General features: G+C 35.6%; 1 protein-coding gene across 4 annotated transcripts in view; it reads left to right on the top strand.

Annotated features, from left to right (window-relative positions):
* COL11A1 (collagen type XI alpha 1 chain) overlaps positions 1–21,965 on the top strand; it is a gene marked incomplete at both ends in the record, with an annotated part of 206,353 nt that overhangs the window by 99,642 nt on the left and 84,746 nt on the right. For all 4 annotated transcript variants that reach the window (XM_079696519.1, XM_079696517.1, XM_079696520.1 and 1 more), the window contains 5 exons: positions 1,629–1,682; positions 1,763–1,807; positions 5,815–5,868; positions 7,582–7,689; positions 10,427–10,480. In XM_079696519.1, the coding sequence (XP_079552645.1) occupies positions 1,629–1,682; positions 1,763–1,807; positions 5,815–5,868; positions 7,582–7,689; positions 10,427–10,480 (315 nt within the window). The remainder of the gene's footprint in view (positions 1–1,628; positions 1,683–1,762; positions 1,808–5,814; positions 5,869–7,581; positions 7,690–10,426; positions 10,481–21,965) is intronic.

The following is a 21,965-nucleotide window of genomic DNA, read 5'->3' as shown; positions in this document are numbered from 1 at the left end:
GGCCAAGAACTACTGAATATCATTAAACTGTTTGTCACTTGAATTTTATCTATACTTACTACTTTCTGATAACCTTTACATAAGAGGAGACTAAATCGTAAGAGCAACGATTATCAAAATATCTAAATAAAATATCAAAGTAAAAGCTTTCAATGTTAATACTATTTTGGATTACAGTAGCAGGGTAAGATCATTTTTATTTAGAGTTGCTAATTTTGGACTCTTATTAAAATAGTCAACATTACTATTATATATTATATACTATTGTATATTATACTTTATTTCCTTTAGGTAGACTAGTGAAATGAAGCCAGCCATGGAAAATATATAATTTTGATCATATTCTTGATGATGTGAATGCAATAAAATTTTTAACATCCTTTATTGGAGTATAATTGCTTTACAATGGTGTGTTAGTTTCTGCTTTATAACAAAGTGAATCAGTTATACATATACATATATCTCCATATCTCTTTCCTCTTGTATCCCCCTCCCTCCCAACCTCCCTATCCCAGCCAACTAGGTGGTCACAAAACACCGAGCTGAACTCCCTGTGCTATGCAGCTGCTTCCCACTAGTTATCTATTTTACATTTGGTAGTGTATATATGTCCATGTCACTCTCTCACTTTGTCCCAGCTTACCCTTCCCCCTCCCCATGTCCTCAAGCCCATTCTCTATGTCTGCATCTTTATTCCTGTCCTACCCCTGGGTTCTTCAGAACCATTTTTTTTTTAGATCCATATATATGTGTTACCATACAGTATTTATTTTTCTCTTTCTGACTTACTTCACTCTGTATGACAGACTCTAGGTCCATCCACCTCACTACCAATAACTCAATTTCATTTCTTTTTGTGGCTGTGTAATATTACATTGCATATATGTGCCACATCTTCTTTATCCATTCATCTGTCGATGGACACTTTGGTTGCTTCCATGTCCTGGCTATTGTAAATAGAGCTGCAATGAACATTGTGGTGCATGACTCTTTTTGAATTATGGTTTTCTCAGAGTGTATGCCCAGTAGTGGGATTGCTGGGTCGTATGTTAGTTCTGTTTTTAGTTTTTTAAGGAACCTCCATACTGTTCTCCATAGTGGTTGTATCAATTTACATTCCCACCAACAGTGCAAGAGGGTTCCCTTTTCTCCACACCCTCTCCAGCATTTATCGTTTGTAGATTTTTTGATGATAACCATTCTGACTGGTGTGAGGTGATACCTCATTGTAGTTTTGATTTGGAATGCAATAAATTTAATGCTAGTTTTTGGTTAGAAATTATCTTTTTGGCTAATCTATAATTGTTTATTTTAGACATTGAGGACATCAGATTTTTTCAGACTTAGAAAAGCAGTTATTAATTATATAATTATTTATATTATTTCACACATTCATAATATTTATCTTACTTTTTGCATGAATATATGTTTGGAGTAGGTAAGGCTCATCACATGATTTGTTCATGATATCTGACTTTAGACACAAATGATAAAGTACCAAAGAAATCTTTACCAGAAGTAGGAAAAATACCATGTTCTTATAGATTATTTGGTAAAATTATAGTATGTTGTGAGTGAGGGGCACTTTCAGTTCATTATGTATTTAAATTGCAATGGGTCTTTTTCAGGGTCCTCCTGGTCCACAGGGTCCCATTGGCTACCCTGGTCCCCGAGGAGTAAAGGTAAATATTATTTTTTCCTACATTAGTTAATTTCAATGTAAAATATTATAGTTATTTAATCCTTCTAATTTATTCCATAGGGAGCAGATGGTGTCAGAGGTCTCAAGGGCTCTAAAGGTGAAAAGGTAAAACATAATTTATTTAGGTGATTTTAATTGCTATATACTTATTGTATAAAAAATTTAAATTTATTGAACAGATATTCCATTTCTCAAATATATTGAGTGATTACTTATGTACAAAACAATGCAAGTCTAATTTTGTAGTCTATATCCTGGAAACTTTAGAAGTCTTATATCCTCAGGTGAGGACTAAATTATTAAAAAAAAAAAAAGTATGTCATAAATACAATCAATCTTGCATCTCTTTTTTTCTTACATGTGTTTAACTTTTCTAAATTATAAGGTTGGCCTTATGATTGGTTTGTTATGCTTGGATTGGATCCAGTTATACGCATAACAGAGGAATGTTTATTCCAGTTTTTTCTCTACTAAAATCCCCAAATTTTATAAATTGAAATGAAGTGCAAAATATGAAAGTTAGAAGTAACATGAATCAACTGGGGAAAGAGAAAGTCTTCATATGTGATACTGCATGCACAGCAAAAGCTTTAATAAGAAGGAAATTAAGATTAAAGCCAAGTAAAGGTGGCTGAAAGAATGTGAACTCTTTTAAAGAGTGCTTATAGTTTAATTTGATAAAGAAAACAGAATTGAGATTTTTTACATGTAAATGTTTAACATTAAATGTGGAGCCCCCAAATCCTTTGCTGACTGTGTTGAAATGGAATAACGTTACTCAGAATCAGTATTGCATTAATTCTTACTATATTTCATTTTATAAAACAAAGTATAAAATGTTGGTAGATTTGGTGAGAAATGTATGCAATACACATTTTGATTTCAAGGATAACTGTTTATTCCCACAGTCATAATATTATCAAAAACACCTTGAATAGATTTGATATTAGTAAGGAATAGATAACAAGAAGGGATGGACTTATTATATACATTATATTTTATTTTTCTGAAAAGAATAAATAGGTTACATACTGAGGCATTGTCAAAGTATGCAACTATATTGACAATTCTACTGTGTGAAAAAATGTCATGCATTTTAAATTAACTCAGCTACTTTGATTTGAATCCCAATTCATCTTGGTCATCACAGATGAACTTCAGGTTATAGTGTCATACTGAGCTAGCACAGTGGTAGTTTGGACAGTGTTGAACTTGCAATTACTTGCAAGTTGCTTAAGCAAAAAAATATATTGTCTCAGTTTGGAATTTGGAATCTCAGTTTTTATTGGTAATACATTTAAATATCAATTCAAATTGTTTCTCTGGAATTAGTGCCCACGAAAGATTTTTGGGGAACGCAGTGTTTAAAGGAAAGGCATTTAATTGGGGTGGGAAAGTTGTGAACTTTGTGGAAAGAGGGGTAGTAGCAAATGACAAAGGAAAATAAAATTATAGATGATGAGATATATGTGAGGAAAAACCTACTCAGGAAAAAAAATAAATGTATATTGCTTATATGTAGGAAAACAATTTGAGATTATTGGTTATTTTGTTTTTCTGAGTATATATTATAATTGACCCTTTATCTCATAAGAGATGAAGAAGGAAGTTGAAATTATTTTCTTTTATGAATAACAATATTAATTAATTAACCAAAGGTGAAATACCAAGTTAGTACCCTAACTAGAATAAAATTCTCCATTGTTTAGACTAAATTTGTTCCTTAGAACCTAAGCAACATAATCCAGTTAACCAAGTGGCACAGGTGAATTCCTTTTTTACATGTTTTCTAAAAATCTGTCTACTTTTTAAAAATGTTAATTCAGACTTGATAATTTAAGGACTGGAAAGCTTAGTAGCTTGAAAGTGTTATTTGTTTAAAAAAGTCACTTATTGTAAGGATATTCTTAATAACTTGAGTCATCTAATTTATTTTTTAATTACAAATGTATTGAAAACAAAATTTTGACATAAATATCATCTAGTCCACTATATGCTCTCTTAAAAAACAAATCTCTCCCGGACAAAATATCCTAAAAACTGTTACTGATTTTAGACATAGAGTGCAGTATTTTTTTAAACTAAACTTGGCAACTGTGTAATTACCTTTCTCTCAAGGGAGAAAGTATTGAAGACACCAGTCAATAGGAAGTTAAGTGGTCATTTTCAGCTTTTAAGCCTCTGCTATTGCACAATTGCATTCAGTGCAGAGAGAATCCTAATTCCACAAGGCTACTTTGTGGCCAGAAAGTTGAAAACGTTATGCTTGTGTCAAAACTTTTAGACCTGTCAGAATTCTTATGTTTAGATAGGATATCAGATTGGATTCCTTTTCCAAATCTAAGTCTCATATATCCATCATAACCTGATATTTTCTGGACCTTAGCATACTTACCAAACTAACACTGAGGCAAGGATGATTCCAAATGTACATTTAATAAAAGTTTATTAAATATCATGATTTTTGAGGGTCAAAATGTACTAGGCACTGGAGATTCAGAGGTTAATTAGGCATGATTCTTGGTTTTGACTATTTAGTAGAAAGAAAGAGACCTATGATCTATTAAGTGCAGGATGTTATCTTATAATACTAAATGTTCAGTGGGGCACACAGGACAAAGAGGTTAATTTTAAGGGGGAAAGATTGAGGTCATGGAAAACTTCATAGCAGAATCATGAACTAAATCCTAAAAGAAGAGGAAAGTATCACCAGGTAGACAGAGAAGGTAAAGGATTTGCAGATGTGTGTGTATGTGTAAGTAGTCAACCAATGCAAGAATTACAAATGGAAATACAGGTAATTCAGTTTTTCTAAAATCAGTCCCAGTGTGTTGGATGGAAGTAGAGAGGGGATTTAAGACCAAAGATAAGACTATAGAGGTGAACAAAGCTTAGATCATGGTAGGAAGGAGAGGGGGGTTGGCAGCTTATATTCATCATTAGCACTTTGGAACCACTGAAGTATTTTAAAGCAAAAACTGATGTGATCAGTTTTATGTTTTGTAGAAGTCAGTTGGCAGCAGGATGTGGATGTGTAGGAACTAATCTTCTCAGCTCTGTTCTCAGACTTGGCCTGACATGACTTTTTCTCAAACTCTGCAAGTCAATTAATGCTATTGAATACATGAATACTTATTCTCAAACTACTAATTGAGGTACCCCTCAAATCTCCAAAGTCACTTCTTGCCTCACCAGAACAAGTACCAGCACAACACATCATCATCATTATCATTATCCTCATGTCTTTCTTCTCTAAACACCCATTCTATTCCATCTGTACCAAAATTAATACAAATCATTGGTAAAACAAAAACTTCAAACTACTCCACAATACTCTGAATAGAGTTATTGCTCAATTAATGCTATTGAATACATGAATGATTATTCCTTAGGAATTTAAATTTTTTTCTTGAAATTAAGAGACGGAAGGTTATTGATGAAACTTATCTTAAAAGTCTGCATATAGTAAAAATGACAGGAAATATTCTCATAGTCAAAATTTCTCCTCTCTTTGCTAAACGATGCTCAGTTTTCAGCATCATTTGTTTGTTCATATGATGTAACGATAAGCAATCTATACTATTTACACGTTAAGGATAATATTAATTTGCTTATTCTTCACCTGAAGAGAGATTGTAATTAGAGAACAAGTTGAGTCAGAAGACATTTATCTAAAGCACAGTAGACAAAATGAATGATATAAAATTCTTAGTTATATATCAGTAAATTAAAGACATTTTATTTGGTTGTCCAGAGTTCTTATAATCCAAAGTTAATATAATTAATTAAATTTTTACTTTTTCTTTGTTCAAATAACATAGGATACATGTTGTTATAAGAAAATGGTTATCCCCCCCCCCCCCATAAGATAGAGAAGATTCAATGGACACATTTGTGAAAACTTTTCTGGTAACTTAGAAGCATTAATTATGGGAAAATGGGAGGATACTGGGGATAAAGGGTTAAAATAGGGAAGAGGAGGTTTCAAAACTAAGGTACATATTTCTCAGAACAATTTTTCCTAATTACCAGTTCTCATAATTTGTATAGCCATATTTTAGATTCATAGAAATAATTGATTAAACACTTATTTTATTACTTATACTTTTTAGGGTGAAGATGGTTTTCCAGGATTCAAAGGGGACATGGGTCTTAAAGGTGACAGAGTAAGTAGAAAGAAATTTGCACTAATACATACATTTGTATGTTTATTCTTATAATTAAATATTACAAACACAGGATAAATAAAAATGTACTACCCGTGATATTTTTCATTTCCATTTTTATATGATGATTAGGTGTTTAATTTTTGTAGAGATAATATAGTATCAGTTGTTTTTTAGATGTTATGTTAAATCTCTATATGTCCCAGAACATCCATAGTTTTATATATATATATATTATATATATATATAATATATATAATATATATATATATAATATATATATTATATATATATATTATATATATATTATATATATATATATATAATATATGTATATTATATATATGGTATTATTGTTTACAGATATTTTCTAAAATGATGATCAAATTGTTTTATATAATTAATTCAATAGATTTGTTTTAAATTTTGTTCACATATAGTGAGCTATGCTGCATGGAAACTGTATCTGCAACTTGTATGAATGTTCACTATATAGTTGTCTTGAATTTTTAAATGTAGAAATAGTACACTGTTTTTCTGTTAATGAGTACCTTGAAAACAAAATTGTGTCACCTAAAGTAAATTAAATTTTATTGGGAAGATTTATTTTATAACTAGCATAATAGTATCTAATAAATTTAAGCAAAAAATGATGCTATAGAATACTGATTTTCCTAAAATGCATAGAAAGCCTGTGTCCGGGATAGGGACAATAACTTACACATTCCAGTTCCTAATATCTGAAATGCGAAAGCCAAGTTTAAAACAGAGACATTTTTCTTGTGTTCCAAACGGTGATTTCTAAAGTTGGTATCATCTGGGAGGAACATTTATATTCCTTATTACCCTGATAGGTTCTCAGGCTGGTGCCCTGTAAAGTTAGACTGACACAAGACAGATGAACAAGAGAAAAGTAAACAGAAGTTTGCTAACATATGTATCATGATTACATATGGGAACACTCGTGATGAGTAACTAAAAAGAGTGGTTACAACTGGGGCTTGTATAGCATTTTAGCAAAGGAACAATAAATTTTGAGCAGGAAAAGGACTTCGAGCTTCTAGTACTGTAAATTGTGGGAAGGCTATGGGAATATGGGAAACTAATGGTATATAAATGCTAGTTGTAAAGTTTGTTGCATAGGTAGTTTCCACTGGTACCTGCTTCTGACTCTGGACTGGTAAGGGTTTAGTTATCACTAGTGATTAATTTTTGTCCTTTCTAGTAGAGAGGGGAGGAAAGACACCTTTGCAAATTTGTGTCCTGCTTTTACGCAAGTATGGGGTGGGTAGAGAACATTTTTTGTATCTGCTTCTTTTCAATTGCCTTCAGTTCAAAATAATCCTTATGCCAAAGTGGCATATTTTGGTGTAGCAACCTACAGTTCAGCCAACCTATGGTGTCTAATTTTGATTCTTATTTATTTTTTCTCTCCCTCTCTCTTTCTGCAACATAATGTATTAAAATTAATTTAATGTGATACATGGCACCATAGGGCTTCTGTAGTTTTTCAACTTTCAGACTGCATTGAGTAGTTTATTTATTAATGGAAAGATTGATGAAATCAAATACTTTCAAGCCTCTTTGTCATATGTAATATGTGAGTAAACAAACCAAGAGTTGAATAATATAACTTTTTGATAGACTATAATTTCTGCCATTCAATCTCCAAGATATTTTAAATTACAAGAACGTTGTTACTCTGTGTTTCAGGGGGAAGTTGGTCAAGTAGGTCCAAGAGGAGAAGATGGCCCTGAAGGCCCCAAAGGTCGATCAGGTCCCACCGGAGACCCCGGTCCTGCTGGTCAAGCAGGAGAGAAGGTTAGGGAGCAACTTTATATTCACAGGTCCTCTTGTAGATGATGCTTCACTGTGATTTTAGGGTGTTTTTAATCACCTGTGATGTAAATCTAAAGGGTTTTATTGAATTTCAATTTTTTGAATTTCAGTTTCATACCCATATTACTACTTAGAAGTATAATCATGAGACGGGTACATTTATCCTCTTTCACTCTTCCTTATTTTCTAGTCCCTTCTGCTTCCATTGGCCATGTAGAATCAACCACTCTTAATGCTCTTCAATATTAAAAGTGCAGAATTTGAGTATGATTAATGAAGCCTGAAAGAACCAATCAAAGATGGTCTACTTATTATTTTCAAACAACTTGAATCATCTTTGGCCCTCAAACTAAAATATCCTTTTTTTCACTCTTTCCACATAAACATATATTTTTACAGGATAAATGTTTTTAAAAATACTGATGTTCAGGCCAAACTTGAAAAGGTTTTAATTTTAATCTGGGGTTAACTCAAGCATCTCTATGTTTTAAAATATCCCCAGATAATATTAATATTCATTGCTTTAAGAGCCACTGGGCTATATGCATTATGTCAAAAATATTTTCAATCATTATACTTATATTTAGATAGGATATTAGGCAACATTAAAATTATACCTTCATAGAATATTTAGTGATATTGTAAAAGTCTTATAATGAACCTGAAGTTAAATTAAGACAAAACTAGAAATATCTATGACAAGTGCTTTCTGATTATGTACCCTGAAGGAAAATATAAATAATAATTATCTCTAGGTGATACAAATCAAATGATTTCCTTTTTTTTTGTAAATATGACTATTCTCCAGTTTTTATAGTGAGCATGCCATTATTCTATAAATATGGAAATTCCATGCTATGTAAGAAAATTGTCATCTCTGCCCCTTACCATCCTGTCCCACAAGGAAAATATATAAGGATTATATAAGAATTGTGACTAGACAAATAAAAAATCATTTCCTCATGTCATTATGAGTCATCTGATATAGTAGTTCTTCTACAGTTTCATACTCTTAGTTGTGGTTTGTAAACTGATGAATAATGTCATTGTGTTTAGGCAACGGAGGGAAAAGATAAGGCTGGGGGAATAAGGGCTTACAAGGCCTATGACTCTTCTACTTAAAGTGCTCACTTGCCAATAGTTAAGGATACTCTAGGACCTTCCTCTTTTCTCAACCCCACTATATTCTGTGTAAACTGTCCCACAAACTATTCTGAGGCATCAGGACTTTACCCCACAGTGCTTCATCTTTCCCCTTTCATTAGAATTTTCCCTTTTATTGAAGTTGCGTATCACCACACTGAAAATACAAAGAAATTTTCTGTCTTGATTTATTTTTAAATGACTCTAAAATGAATGAATTTACATTCTAATGTAGTATTAACATAGACTACAAAAGTTTTCTGATAATAATTAGAGAATTTCATTAACCTTGAAATCAGTAGCATAAAACCAGCTGTGATAACTTACTCTATCCAAGGGGACATCATTATAAGTATGCTTCTTAAGCCTTGTTTGAATGTTTTCCATGTGAAGACTGCTTACCTATGCAGTGTTGATCATGAATCAGACAAATGTTTAGTTCAACCTATAATAACAAGGTCATAAACTATATTTCTAATTTCTTGCCTTGCTTCATCCAGTAAAATATTTATTTTTTCATAAAATCCTGCTCATCTATTAATGTTTTATATATAGTAATTTGAACTTGTTTGTTTTTATTCTTATTTCATTTAAATGCACATGGGAAATAATGATATTATGTGTCTGTTAATGTTTAAGACTTTGATAAATAATATTTTATATATGAAATGTGCTTTCATAAGTTCTTAAGGAAAATGTCACAGTAAAATTCCACACACATATTTTACTCAATTCATTTATTTTAATTTTATTTTCTCTCTACTCATGTTTTTAATTTAACGCTTTGTTCAAGGGGCCAATTTTGTTAATTTAGCATTTTAAACCTCTTAGTATTTGTTATATCTTCGGGCTTCACTGTAATCTATCATGTTTCAACACTTTCAGATTGAGAGGTAATCTCATTGAACTGGAAGAAAATAGCTGCATATTCAAGTTCCCACCTGTAGGAATTAACACTCCACAAAAATCATTATTTAGCTATATCTCTCACCATTTAGTATTTATTAACCCAATTTATTCAGACATTTGAATAAAAGAAGAAACTTTGCTCAAAATTCAGGTTCAAATTTCTTAGTATAGTTATTTAAACTTTCCATACTCAGCAAAAAAAAGTTAACTTATGATTGCTTGCTTTATATTTACAGTGAGAAATGAAATAATTTTATCAAATAGATTACCTTTAGTTGGAATGATAAGATCTACATGCAGTTCTAACTACATCCATTAATTTTAAATAGTATTTAATGTTCATAAAACTTAGGTGATTTCTTAGCATATTCTTTAGCTCACAAACAGTCTAGAATTCTTTTTACTCAGTGTTCTATGTCACTAAAGAAGGCACTATCACTTAGACAACAGAGGTTAAGTTAGTGAACATTATAGCATTAGCAACATTATTTTCCCTATTCAAATTAAGAAATATAATGAAAGTAAAGAATGGCAAAAACTTGCAAATCTTCGTTTCAAATGTGCAAATATGTGGTTCTAACTTCTAGAAAAATGACTAAAATCATCATTTAAACATAATTCATCTTAGAATTGATCAGTATTATTATTATTATTATTTTAACTTTAGGGGAAACTTGGTGTTCCAGGATTACCAGGATATCCAGGAAGACAAGGTCCAAAGGTAAAGTAATTAGCTTGATTTTTACAGTTTATCAACCTTTTGTAGATACACTTAAAATTAATCATCTATGGTTACCTTTCAGTTTGTAATATAGAGATGATGAATCCTTAAAATATATTCTTATAAGGGAAAGTCAGAGGCAGTGTGGGCACCTGGAGTGCAGAGTTCAGAGATCCTAGGTGCTTTTGGATGGGAGTATTTTAGAGACAGACTCATGAAAGGAAGGCACAGTCAGCTACTTCCTTGTCAGTGGAATAAGGACTATTCCAGGGCAGTATGTTAATATATATAGAAGCTTTAAGTAGATGACAGGTGATGGATAATAGCTTTTGATTTCCTTTCTGGTACCCTGAAGGTTTGAATTACCACTTATACTTTTTTAAAAGAATGATTCTTCTTTCATCCTCTTTATTTTCCCTCATTTCCACAGAACTTGTTTCCTAGGGCTACTGTAACAAATCACCACAAACTTGGTAACTTAAAACAATGGAAATTGACTTTGTTACAGTTCTGGAGGCCAGAAGTCTAAAATCGAGGTGTCAGCAGGCCCATGCTCCCTCTAAAAGCCCTGTGGGAGAATCTGTCCTTGCCTCTTCGATCTTCTGGTGGCCCCAGGCACTTTTTGGCTTGTGTGCAATCTCCGACCCCTTCTCCACACGGATTTTTTTCTGTGTCTGTATCTTCTCTTCTTATAAAGACACTTGTCATTGGATTTAAAGACCACTTGGATAATTCAGGATATTCTCATTTCAAAATTCTTAACTTAGTCACATCTACAAAGACCACTTTTTCCAAATAAATAATATTTGCAGATTCTAGAACACTTGGATATTAGATATATCTTTTGCAGGGGCACCATTCAACCCATGCACTCAATGCACTCAAATTTTATTTTTGACTATTTGAAATATACATATTTTAAGCAAAAAGAAGATGTTTTAAAAATACATGTTTACCTTGGTGTACTAATTTTCCTCGAGCTAATTATAAAACTTTGCTAAGGCTGCATTTGATGTATTGACTAGTTACATTAAATGGTTAAATGATTTAATATGGAAATTTTGGTTCTTAATATTAAGGTAATTATATGCACATGAGATTATCTATCTATTTATCTATCTATTATTTAGCTACTTATATATTTGTCATCTATCTATCCCTGTTTGATCCATTCAGACTAGACAGGTTTAGTATATAAGAATACATCCTGGGCTTCCCTGGTGGCGCAGTGATTGAGAGTCTGCCTGCTGATGCAGGGGACACGGGTTCGTGCCCCGGTCCGGGAAGATCCCACATGCCACGGAGCGGCTAGGCCTGTGAGCCATAGCCGGTGAGCCTGCGCGTCCGGAGACTGTGCTCTACAACGGGAGAGGCCACAACAGTGAGAAGCCCGCGTACCGCAAAAAAAATAAATAAATAAATACCTCCTGGTTGGGTATAATAATCCCCAAGTATATATTTCTTAATAAGTTTCACAGATAAACAATGAGAGACAAAAATTTCCTCCCTCCTGACTAATGTGCACTGCATGCACTTGTGACTTATCATCATGTGACAACAGTATTTTAGGCTTGCTAAGTGGTTTTGTCCTATAATATTTCACTGAATTTCTAGAATATATTTCCTTGTATGCTAGGAGGTAATTGAGCCTTTCTAAAATAAGATTCACTTAATCTATGATTTTAAAATAATGCAAGCATCATTCATATGTTTCTGCCTACATTTAGAACACTGATTAATAATTTTTACCTTTTAAATACTGTCTCTAATACATTGTCCTGTCACCTAGTTACCTGTCTTTCAAATGTCAAGCATTTTAACAAGTGCTTTGAGTAAAAGAAGATATTTACTTCATAACCCACAACTTTAAACTATTCTTACATTATTTGGTAAATTTTTAATCTAATTACTAAACTGAATAGCAATGTGGTAGTGTTTAGATTTAAAAATGGAAAACTTTATTTACATGTTACATGAATGAGTACAATTTTCTATTAACTGTTTATTTGACATTTTTATCTTTTTCTGTTTTCCCAAGTCAATCCTCTATTCAATATTCGTTGACTTATTTTTATTTACAAAAATGACCAGAATGACTAGAGAGAAATATTTCTTTTTTTTAAAATTATTTTCTGCTTTATAACAAAGTGAATCAGTCATACATATACATCTGTTCCCACATCCCTTCCGTCATGCATCTACCTCCCTCCCACCCTCCCCATCCCACCCCTCCAGGCAGTCACAAAGCACCGAGCTGATCTCCCTGTGCTCTGCGGCTGCTTCCCACTATCTATCTACCTTACGTTTGGTAGTGTATATATGTCCATGCCTCTTTTTCGCTTTGTCACAGCTTACCCCTCCCCCTCCCCATATCCTCAAGTCCATTCTCTAGCAGGTCTGTGTCTTTATTCCTGTTTTACCCATAGGTTCTTCATGACATTTTTTTTTTAAATTCCATATATATGTGTTAGCATACGGTATTTGTCTTTCTCTTTATGACTTACTTCACTCTGTATGACAGACTCTAGGTCTATCCACCTCACTATAAATAGCTCAGTTACGTTTCTTTTTATGGCTGAGTAATATTCCATTGTATATATGTGCCACATCTTCTTTATCAATTCATCCGATGATGGACACTTAGGTTGTTTCCAGCTCCGGGCTATTGTGAATAGAGCTGCAATGAACATTTTGGTACATGTCTCTTTTTGAATTATGGTTTTCTCAGGGTATATGCCTAGTAGTGGGATTGCTGGGTCATATGGTAGTTCTATTTTTAGTTTTTTAAGGAACCTCCATACTGTTCTCCATAGTGGCTGTACCAATTCACATTCCCACCAGCAGTGCAAGAGTGTTCCCTTTTCTCCACACCCTCTCCAGCATTTATTGTTTCTAGATTTTTTGACGATGGCCATTCTGACTGGTGTGAGATGATATCTCATTGTAGTTTTGATTTGCATTTCTCTAATGATTAATGATGTTGAGCATTCTTTCATGTGTTTGTTGGCAGTCTGTATATCTTCTTTGGAGAAATGCCTATTTAAGTCTTCAGCCCATTTTTGGATTGGGTTGTTTGTTTTTTGCTATTGAGCTGCATGAGCTGCTTATAAATTTTGGAGATTAATTCTTTGTCAGTTGCTTCATTTGCAAATATTTTCTCCCATTCTGAGGGTTGTCTTTTGGTCTTGTTTATGGTTTCCTTTGCTGTGCAAAAGCTTTGAAGTTTCATTAGGTCCCATTTGCTTATCTTTGTTTTTATTTCCATTTCTCTAGGAGGTGGGTCCAAAATGATCTTGCTGTGATTTATGTCATAGAGTGTTCTGCCTATATTTTCCTCTAAGAGTTTGATAGTGTCTGGCCTTACATTTAGGTCTTTAATCCATTTTGAGCTTATTTTTGTGTATGGTGTTAGGGAATGATCTAATCTCATACTTTTACATGTCCCTGTCCTGTTTTCCCAGCACCGCTTATTGAAGAGGCTGTCCTTTCTCCACTGTACATTCCTGCCTCCTTTATCAAAGATAAGGTGACCATATGTGCGTGGGTTTATCTCTGGGCTTTCTATCCTGTTCCATTGATCTATCTTTCTGTTTTTGTGCCAGTACCATACTGTCTTGATTACTGTAGCTTTGTAGTATAGTCTGAAGTCAGGGAGCCTGATTACTCCAGCTCCGTTTTTCATTCTCAAGATTGCTTTGGCTATTCGGGGTCTTTTCTTTTTCCAAACAAATTTTGAAATTTTTTCTTCTAGTTCTGTGAAAAATGCCAGTGGTAGTTTGATAGGGATTGCATTGATTCTGTAGATTGCTTTGGGTAGTAGAGTCATTTTGACAATATTGATTCTTCCAATCCAGGAGCATGGTATATCTCTCCATCTATTTGTATCATCTTTAATTTCTTTCATCAGTGTCTTATAATTTTCTGCATACAGGTCTTTTGTCTCCTTAGGTAGGTTTGTTCCTAGATATTTTATTCTTTTTGTTGCAATGGTAAATGGGAGTGTTTACTTGATTTCATTTTCAGATTTTTCATCATTAGTGTACAGGAATGCCAGAGATTTCTGTACATTAATTTTGTATCCTGCTACATTACCAAATTCATTGATTAGCTCTAGTAGTTTTCTGGTAGCATCTTTAGGATTCTCTAGGTATAGTATCATGTCATCTGCAAACAGTGACAACTTTACTTCTTCTTTTCCAATTTGGATTCCTTTTATTTCCTTTTCTTCTCTGATTGCTGTGGCTAAAACTTCCAAAACTATGTTGAATAAGAGTGGTGAGAGTGGGCAGCCTTGTCTTGTTCCTGATCTTAGTGGAAATGGTTTCAGTTTTTCACCATTGAGGACAATGTTGGCTGTGGGTTTGTCATATATGGCCTTTATTATGTTGAGGAAAGTTCCCTCTATGCCTACTTTCTGCAGGGTATTTATCATAAATGGGTGTTGAATTTTGTCGAAAGCTTTCTCTACATCTATTGAGATGATCATATGGTTTTTCTCCTTCAACTTGTTAATATGGTGTATCACATTGATTTAGGTATATTGAAGAATCCTTGCATTCCTGGAATAAACCCCACTTGATCATGGTGTATGATCCTTTTAATGTGCTGTTGGATTCTGTTTGCTAGTATTTTGTTGAGGATTTTTGCATCTGTGTTCATCAGTGATATTGGCCTGTAGTTTTCTTTCTTTGTGACATCCTTGCCTGGTTTTGGTATCAAGGTGATGGTGGCCTTGTAGAATGAGTTTGGGAGTGTTCCTTCCTCTGAAATTTCTGGAAGAGTTTGAGAAGGCTGGGTGTTAGCTCTTCTCTAAATGTTTGATAGAATTCACCTGTGAAGCCATCTGGTCCTGGGCTTTTGTTTGTTGGAAGATTTTTAATCACAGTTTCAATTTCAGTGCTTGTGATTGGTCTATTCATATTTTCTATTTCTTCCTGACTCAGTCTTGGCAGGTTGTGTATTTCTAAGAATTTGTCCAATTCTTCCAGGTTGTCCATTTTATTGGCATAGAGTTGCTTGTAGTAATCGCTCATGATCGTTTGTATTTCTACAGTGTCAGTTGTTACTTCTCCTTTTTCATTTCTAATTCTATTGATTTGAGTCTTCTCCCTTTTTTTCTTGATGAGTCTGGCTAATGGTTTGTCAATTTTGTTTATCTTCTCAAAGAACCAGCTTTTACTTTTATTGATCTTTGCTATCGTTTCCTTCATTTCTTTTTCATTTATTTCTGATCTGATCTTCATGATTTCTTTCCTTCTGCTAACTTTGGGGGTTCTTTGTTCTTCTTTCTCTAATTGCTTTAGGTGCAGGGCAGGTTGTTTACTCGAGGTGTTTCCTGTTTCTTAAGGTGGGATTGTATTGCTATAAACTTCCCCCTTAGAACTGCCTTTGCTGCATCCCATAGGTTTTGGGTCGTCGTGTCTCCATTGTCATTTGTTTCTAGGTATTTTTTTATTTCCTCTTTAATTTCTCCAGTGATCACTTCGTTATTGAGTAGTGTATTGTTTAGTCTCCATGTGTTTGTATTTTTTACAGATCTTTCCCTGTAATTGATGTCTAGTCTCATAGCATTGTGGTCGGAAAAGATACTTGATACAATTTCAATTTTCTTAAATTTACCAAGGCTTGATTTGTGACCCAAGATATGATCTATCCTGGAGAATGTTCCATGAGCACTTGAGAAAAATGTGTATTCTGTTGTTTTTGGATGGAATGTCCTATAAATATCAATTAAGTCCATCTTGTTTAATGTATCATTTAAAGCTTGTGTTTCCTTATTTATTTTCATTTTGGATGATCTGTCCATTGGTGAAAGTGGGGTGTTAAAGTCCCCTACTATGTGTGTGTTACTGTCGATTTCCCCTTTTATGGCTGTTAGTATTTGCCTTATGTATTGAGGTGCTCCTATGTTGGGTGCATAAATATTTACAATTGTTATATCTTCTTCTTGGATCGATCCCTTTATCATTATGTAGTGTCCTCCTTTGTCTCTTCTAATAGTCTTTATTTTAAAGTCTATTTTGTCTGATATAAGAATTGCTACTCCAGCTTTCTTTTGATTTCCATTTGCATGGAATATCTTTTTCCATCCCCTTACTTTCAGTCTGTATGTGTCTCTAGGTCTGAAGTGGGTCTCTTGTAGACAGCAAATATATGGGTCTTGTTTTTGTATCCATTCAGCCAGTCTATGTCTTTTGGTGGGAGCATTTAATCCATTTACATTTAAGGTAATTATTGATATGTATGTTCCTATTCCCATTTCCTTAATTGCTTTGGGTTCGTTATTGTAGGTATATTCCTTTTGTTGTGTTTCTTGCCTAGAGAAGTTCCTTTAGCATTGGTTGTAAAGCTGGTTTGGTGGGGCTGAACTCTCTCAGCTTTTGCTTGTCTGTAAATGTTTCAATTTCTCCATCCAATCTGAATGAGATCCTTGCTGGTTAGAGTAATCTTGGTTGCAGGTTTCTGTCCTTCATCACTTTAATTATGTCCTGCCACTCCCTTCTGGCTTGTAGAGTTTCTGCTGAGAGATCAGCTGTTAACCTGATGGGGATTCCCTTGTGTGTTATTTGTTGTTTTTCCCTTGCTGCTTTTAATATGATTTCTTTGTGTTTAATTTTTGACAGTTTGATTAATATGTGTCTTGGCGTATTTTTCCTTGGATTTATTCTGTATGGGACTCTCTGTGCCTCCTGGACTTGATTAACTATTTCCTTTCCCATATTAGGGAAGTTTTCAACTATAATCTCTTCAAATATTTTCTCAGTCCCTTTCTTTTTGTCTTCTTCTGGAACCCCTATAATTCGAATGTTGGTGCATTTAATGTTCTCCCAGAGGTCTCTGAGACTGTCCTCTGTTCTTTTCATTCTTTTTTCTTTATTTTGCTCTGCATCTGTTATTTCCACTATTTTATCTTCCACATCACTTATCCGTTCTTCTGCCTCACTTATTCTGCTATTGATCCCATCTAGAGTATTTGTCATTTCATTTATTGTGTTTTTAATTGATGCTTGATTCATCTTTAGCTCTTCTAGGTCCTTGTTAACTGTTTCTTGCATTTTGTCTATTCTCTTTCCAAGATTTTGGATCTTGGAAATAGAATCTTGGATCATCTTTACTATCATTGTTCTGAATTATTTTTCAGGTAGACTGCCTATTACCTCTTCATTTGTTAGGTCTGGTAGGTTTTTATCTTGCTCCTTCACCTGCTGTGTGTTTTTCTGTCTTCTCATTTTGCTTATGTTACTGTGTTTGGGGTCTCCTTTTTGCAGGCTGCAGATTCGTAGTTCTCGTTGTTTTTGGTGTCTGTCCCCAGTGGCGAAGGTTGTTTCAGTAGGTTGTGTAGGCTTCCTGGTGGGGGGGACTAGTGCCTGTGTTCTGGTGGTTGAGGCTCGATCTTGTCTTTCTGGTGGACAGGTCCACGTCTGGTGGTGTGTTTTGGGGGGCCTGTGGCCTTATTATGTTTTTATACAGCCTCTCTGCTAATGGGTGGGGTTGTGTTCCTGACTTGCTAGTTGCTTGGCATAGGGTGACCAGCACTGTAGCTTGCTGGTCGTTGACTGAAGCTGGGTGCTGGTGTTTAGATGGAGATCTTTGGGAGATTTTTGCCGCTTGATATTATGTGGAGCTGGGAGGTCTCTTGTGGACCCGTGTCCTGAAGTTGGCTCTCCCACTTCAGAGGCACAGCACTGACTCCTGTCTGCAGCACCAAGAGCCTTTCATCTACCCGGCTCAGAATAAAAGGGAGAAAAACTAGAAAGAAAGAATTAGTAGAAGAAAGAAAGAGAGAGAGAAAGAAAGGAAGAAGGAAAGAAAGGAAGGAAGGAAGAAAGAAAGAAAGAAAGGAGGGAGGGAGGGAGGAAGGATGCAAAGAAAGAAAGAAAGGAGGGAGGGAGGGAGGAAGGAAAGAAAAAGAAAGAGTGAAATCAAGAAGGGAGGGAGGGAGGAAGGAAAGAAAGAGAGAAAGAAGGAAAGGAGGGGTGGAGGGAGGGAGGGAGGAAGGGAAGGTAGGAAAAAAGAAAGAGCAGGAAAAGTAAAATAGAATAAAGTATGAAATATAGTATCGTTATTAAAATTAAAAAGTAATTATTGAAAAAAAACTGGACAGATAGAACCCTGGGACATATGGTGGAAGCAAAGCTATACAGAGATAATCTTACACAGAAGAATACACATACACATTCACAAAAAGAGAGCAGGGGGAAAAATCAAAAATCTTGCTCTCTAAGTCCACCTCCTTAATTTGGGATAGTTCGTTGTAAAAAGAGGAAAAGGGGGGAAAGTCTTAAATCTTGTTCTCAAAGTCCACTTCCTCAATTTGGGATGATTCGCTGTCCATTCATGCACTCCACAGACGCAGGGCACATCAAGTGGACCGTGGAGCTTTAATCCGCTGCCTCCGAGGCTGCACAGAGAGATTTCCCTGTCTCTTCTCTGCTCTCACAGCTCCTGGGTCTCAGCCTTGGACCTGGCCCCGCCTCTGCACGTAGGTCGCCGGAGGGTGTCCGTTCTTCGCTCAGACAGGACGGGTTTAAAGGAGCCGCTGATTCGGGGGCTCTGGCTCACTCAGGCAGAGGGGAGTGAGGGGCGCGCAGTGTGGGGCGGGCCTGCAGCGGCAGAGGCTGGCGTGATGTTGCAGCAGCCCGAGGCGCTCCGTGCGCTTTCCCGGGAAAGCCGTCCCCGGGTCCCGGGACCCTGGCAGTGGCGGAGTGCACAGGCCCCCCGGAAGGCGGGGCGGACAGTGACACGCGCTCGCACACAGGCCCCGCGGCGGCGGCAGCAGCATCCCCAGCGTCCCACGCCCGTCTCCGGGGTCCGCGCCTTTAGCCGCGGCTCGCGCCCGTCTCCGGCGCTTCCCCAAGCAGCCCTCTTAATGCCCTCTCCTCGCGCACCAGGAAACAAAAGGGTAGAAAAAGTCTCTTGCCTCTTCGGCAGCTCCAGACTTTTTCCCCGGACTCCCTCCGGGCTAGCCGTGGTGCACTAACCCCTTCAGGCTCTCTTCCTGCCCCCAGCCCCAGTCCTCTCCCTGCGCTCCGACTGAAACCCGATAACCGAGCCTCAACTCCCAGCCCCGCCCGCCCCGGTGGCCGAGCAGACAAGCCTCTCGGGCTGCTGTGTGCCTGAGGGCACCGATCCTCTGTGCCGGAATCTCTCCGCTTTGCCCTCCACACCCCTGTTGCTGTGCTCTCCTCCGCTACTCCGAAGCTTTCCCCCTCCGCCACCTGCAGTCTCCGCCCGCGAAGGGGCTTGTAGTGTGTAGAAACCTTTCCTCCTTCACGGCTCCCTCCCACTGGTTCAGGTCCCGTCCCTATCCTTTTGTCTCTGTTTATTCTTTTTTCTTTTGTCCTACCCAGGTATGTGGGGAGTTTCTTGCCTTTTGGGGGGTCTGAGGTCTTCTGTCAGCGTTCAGTAGGTGTTCTGTAGGAGTTGTTCCACGTGTAGATGAATTTCTGATGTATCTGTGGGGAGGAAGGTGATCTCCGTGTCTTACTCTTCCGCCATCTTCCTCCTCGAAATATATCTTCCTAGAGGAATCAAACATTTTATTTTTACCCTTTAACCTAAATGTCTGAAATTTTGGTCTTTATTTTTTTCTATTACTTTTCTTCATAACTTTTTTCTATGGTCAAAAACATTTATGTTTCTCAGTTCTAAAACAAAAAATGATGGATACATCAAAGATCAAAGATAGTTTCATATTTTTTCCTATGTGGAAGCCAATGAATTTTGAATAGATTTAAGTCTTTATTGTACTAAAAATGAAATTCGTCTGCTAATCCCTTTCAAGCAATTTAAGGACTATAATTAGGCAATATAATTTATCCAACATTTTACCAGTAATATAAACCATACTGAGTATTTAAAAGATGCACTGCCATATGCACTACAAAATGATAGCTATTTCAAAAAGTAAAATCTATTTTAAGGTCGGATTCATTTATATTTAAAACAATTTAAAATAATTTTGAAATTTTCAGTTCACTGAAAGAGCCAATTTCGCTATTAACCTTTGACTTTTGGGCCTTTTGTTGGCTGTTTATTTTTTCCATTTAAAAGCAGATAATGTCTTTTCATGGAAACTGTATATTTTGGTGATAATTTTTATGTGAGAAAAGAAGAAGAATATGCCCATATATTACAAACTGTTTAGTTGGTGGATTGGACATTTTTGTCTATTTCCCATAAATTTCTAAGAGCAGAAACCACGTAAGAAAATAAGTCTATTAAACATGAAATTGATGCATAAGAGCAATTTATTTGAATGGAGTCTCTATAAATGTATTTGTGTTCTACTCAGGACAGATGAATATTTGTCCTCAAATTGAATTTGATAGAAGTGAATTACTTTCATATTGGATTATACTCACTTGTCAAATTCCTAGAGTAGTCACATAGTAATATTCTACCAGGTATAACTATGTGATTCTCTCTAGAGAAAGAGAAAAGGCTTTGAAAGCCCTTCAAAAAATGTCATTTGCAGACATTTTCCCCCATTGTGTGAGTATTACATGTCCTAACAATTGTCCTCAGGTTGATCACATAGTGGTCTCTATAAGCATGAATTAGAATATATTGCTAAACAGGTCCTAAAATGAAGTTTAGCAGCTCATACTAAGTTTTGTCCATCAAATCCCATAAGGCTTCATATACAATTTTCCTGACTTGTGGAGGAAATATAAATTATAACGTCCATTCTGTATGTATCACCTGAGGCAGTTTCAGGGTCCAGGAATGCAATGCCAGAGAGTCTGTCTCAGTATGTCTGCAGTGGGATTTGACAGTCCGCACTTTTGGCAGTCACTCCAGATTATTCTGGTACAGAGGAGGCATTTATCACTTGGAGAAAGATTACTTTAGGTTAGTTCAATCCAAATGACTGTAAACTGAAATAGACTCACAGGCATAGGAAGCAAACTTATGGTTACCAAAGGTGAAACGGAGAGGGAGGGATAAATCAGGAGTTTGGGATTAAGAGATACACACTACTACATGTAAAATAGATAAACAACAAGGACCTACTGTATAGCACAGGGAACTATGTTCAATATATTGTAAAAACTTGTAATGAAAAGAATCTGAATAAAGAATACAGACATACATATGTGTAACTGATTCACTTTATACCTGGAACTAATACAACATTGTAAATCAAAAACAGACAAACAAAACTAAACACAAAGATGTATTCAAGTCAAAGAAGCTTTGTTACATCTTCCTCAATGCATGGGGAAGTGTGTAAAATCTGCCTGTCTACTACTCTTTGCTAGACATTTTACACATTATTGCATTTAATCCATGCACTGGTCAGAATAGGAAAAGAGTGTTTGGAAGCTCCCCCAGTCCACCCCTCCCGGGGTCTCATAGTTATTGGTAAGTTGAGGAGCAAGCATTGAACCCTAATCTACTCTATTTCATGATACAATGACGAGGCAAACCAATTACAGTCATGTTCAAAGGAATCTCTCAGCAGATGAAAATCTGGAAATAT

Source organism: Hyperoodon ampullatus (genome assembly GCF_949752795.1).
Source record: "Hyperoodon ampullatus genome assembly, chromosome: 2".
NCBI lineage: Eukaryota > Metazoa > Chordata > Mammalia > Artiodactyla > Ziphiidae > Hyperoodon > Hyperoodon ampullatus.
This window is presented reverse-complemented; position numbering and strand designations above follow the sequence as displayed.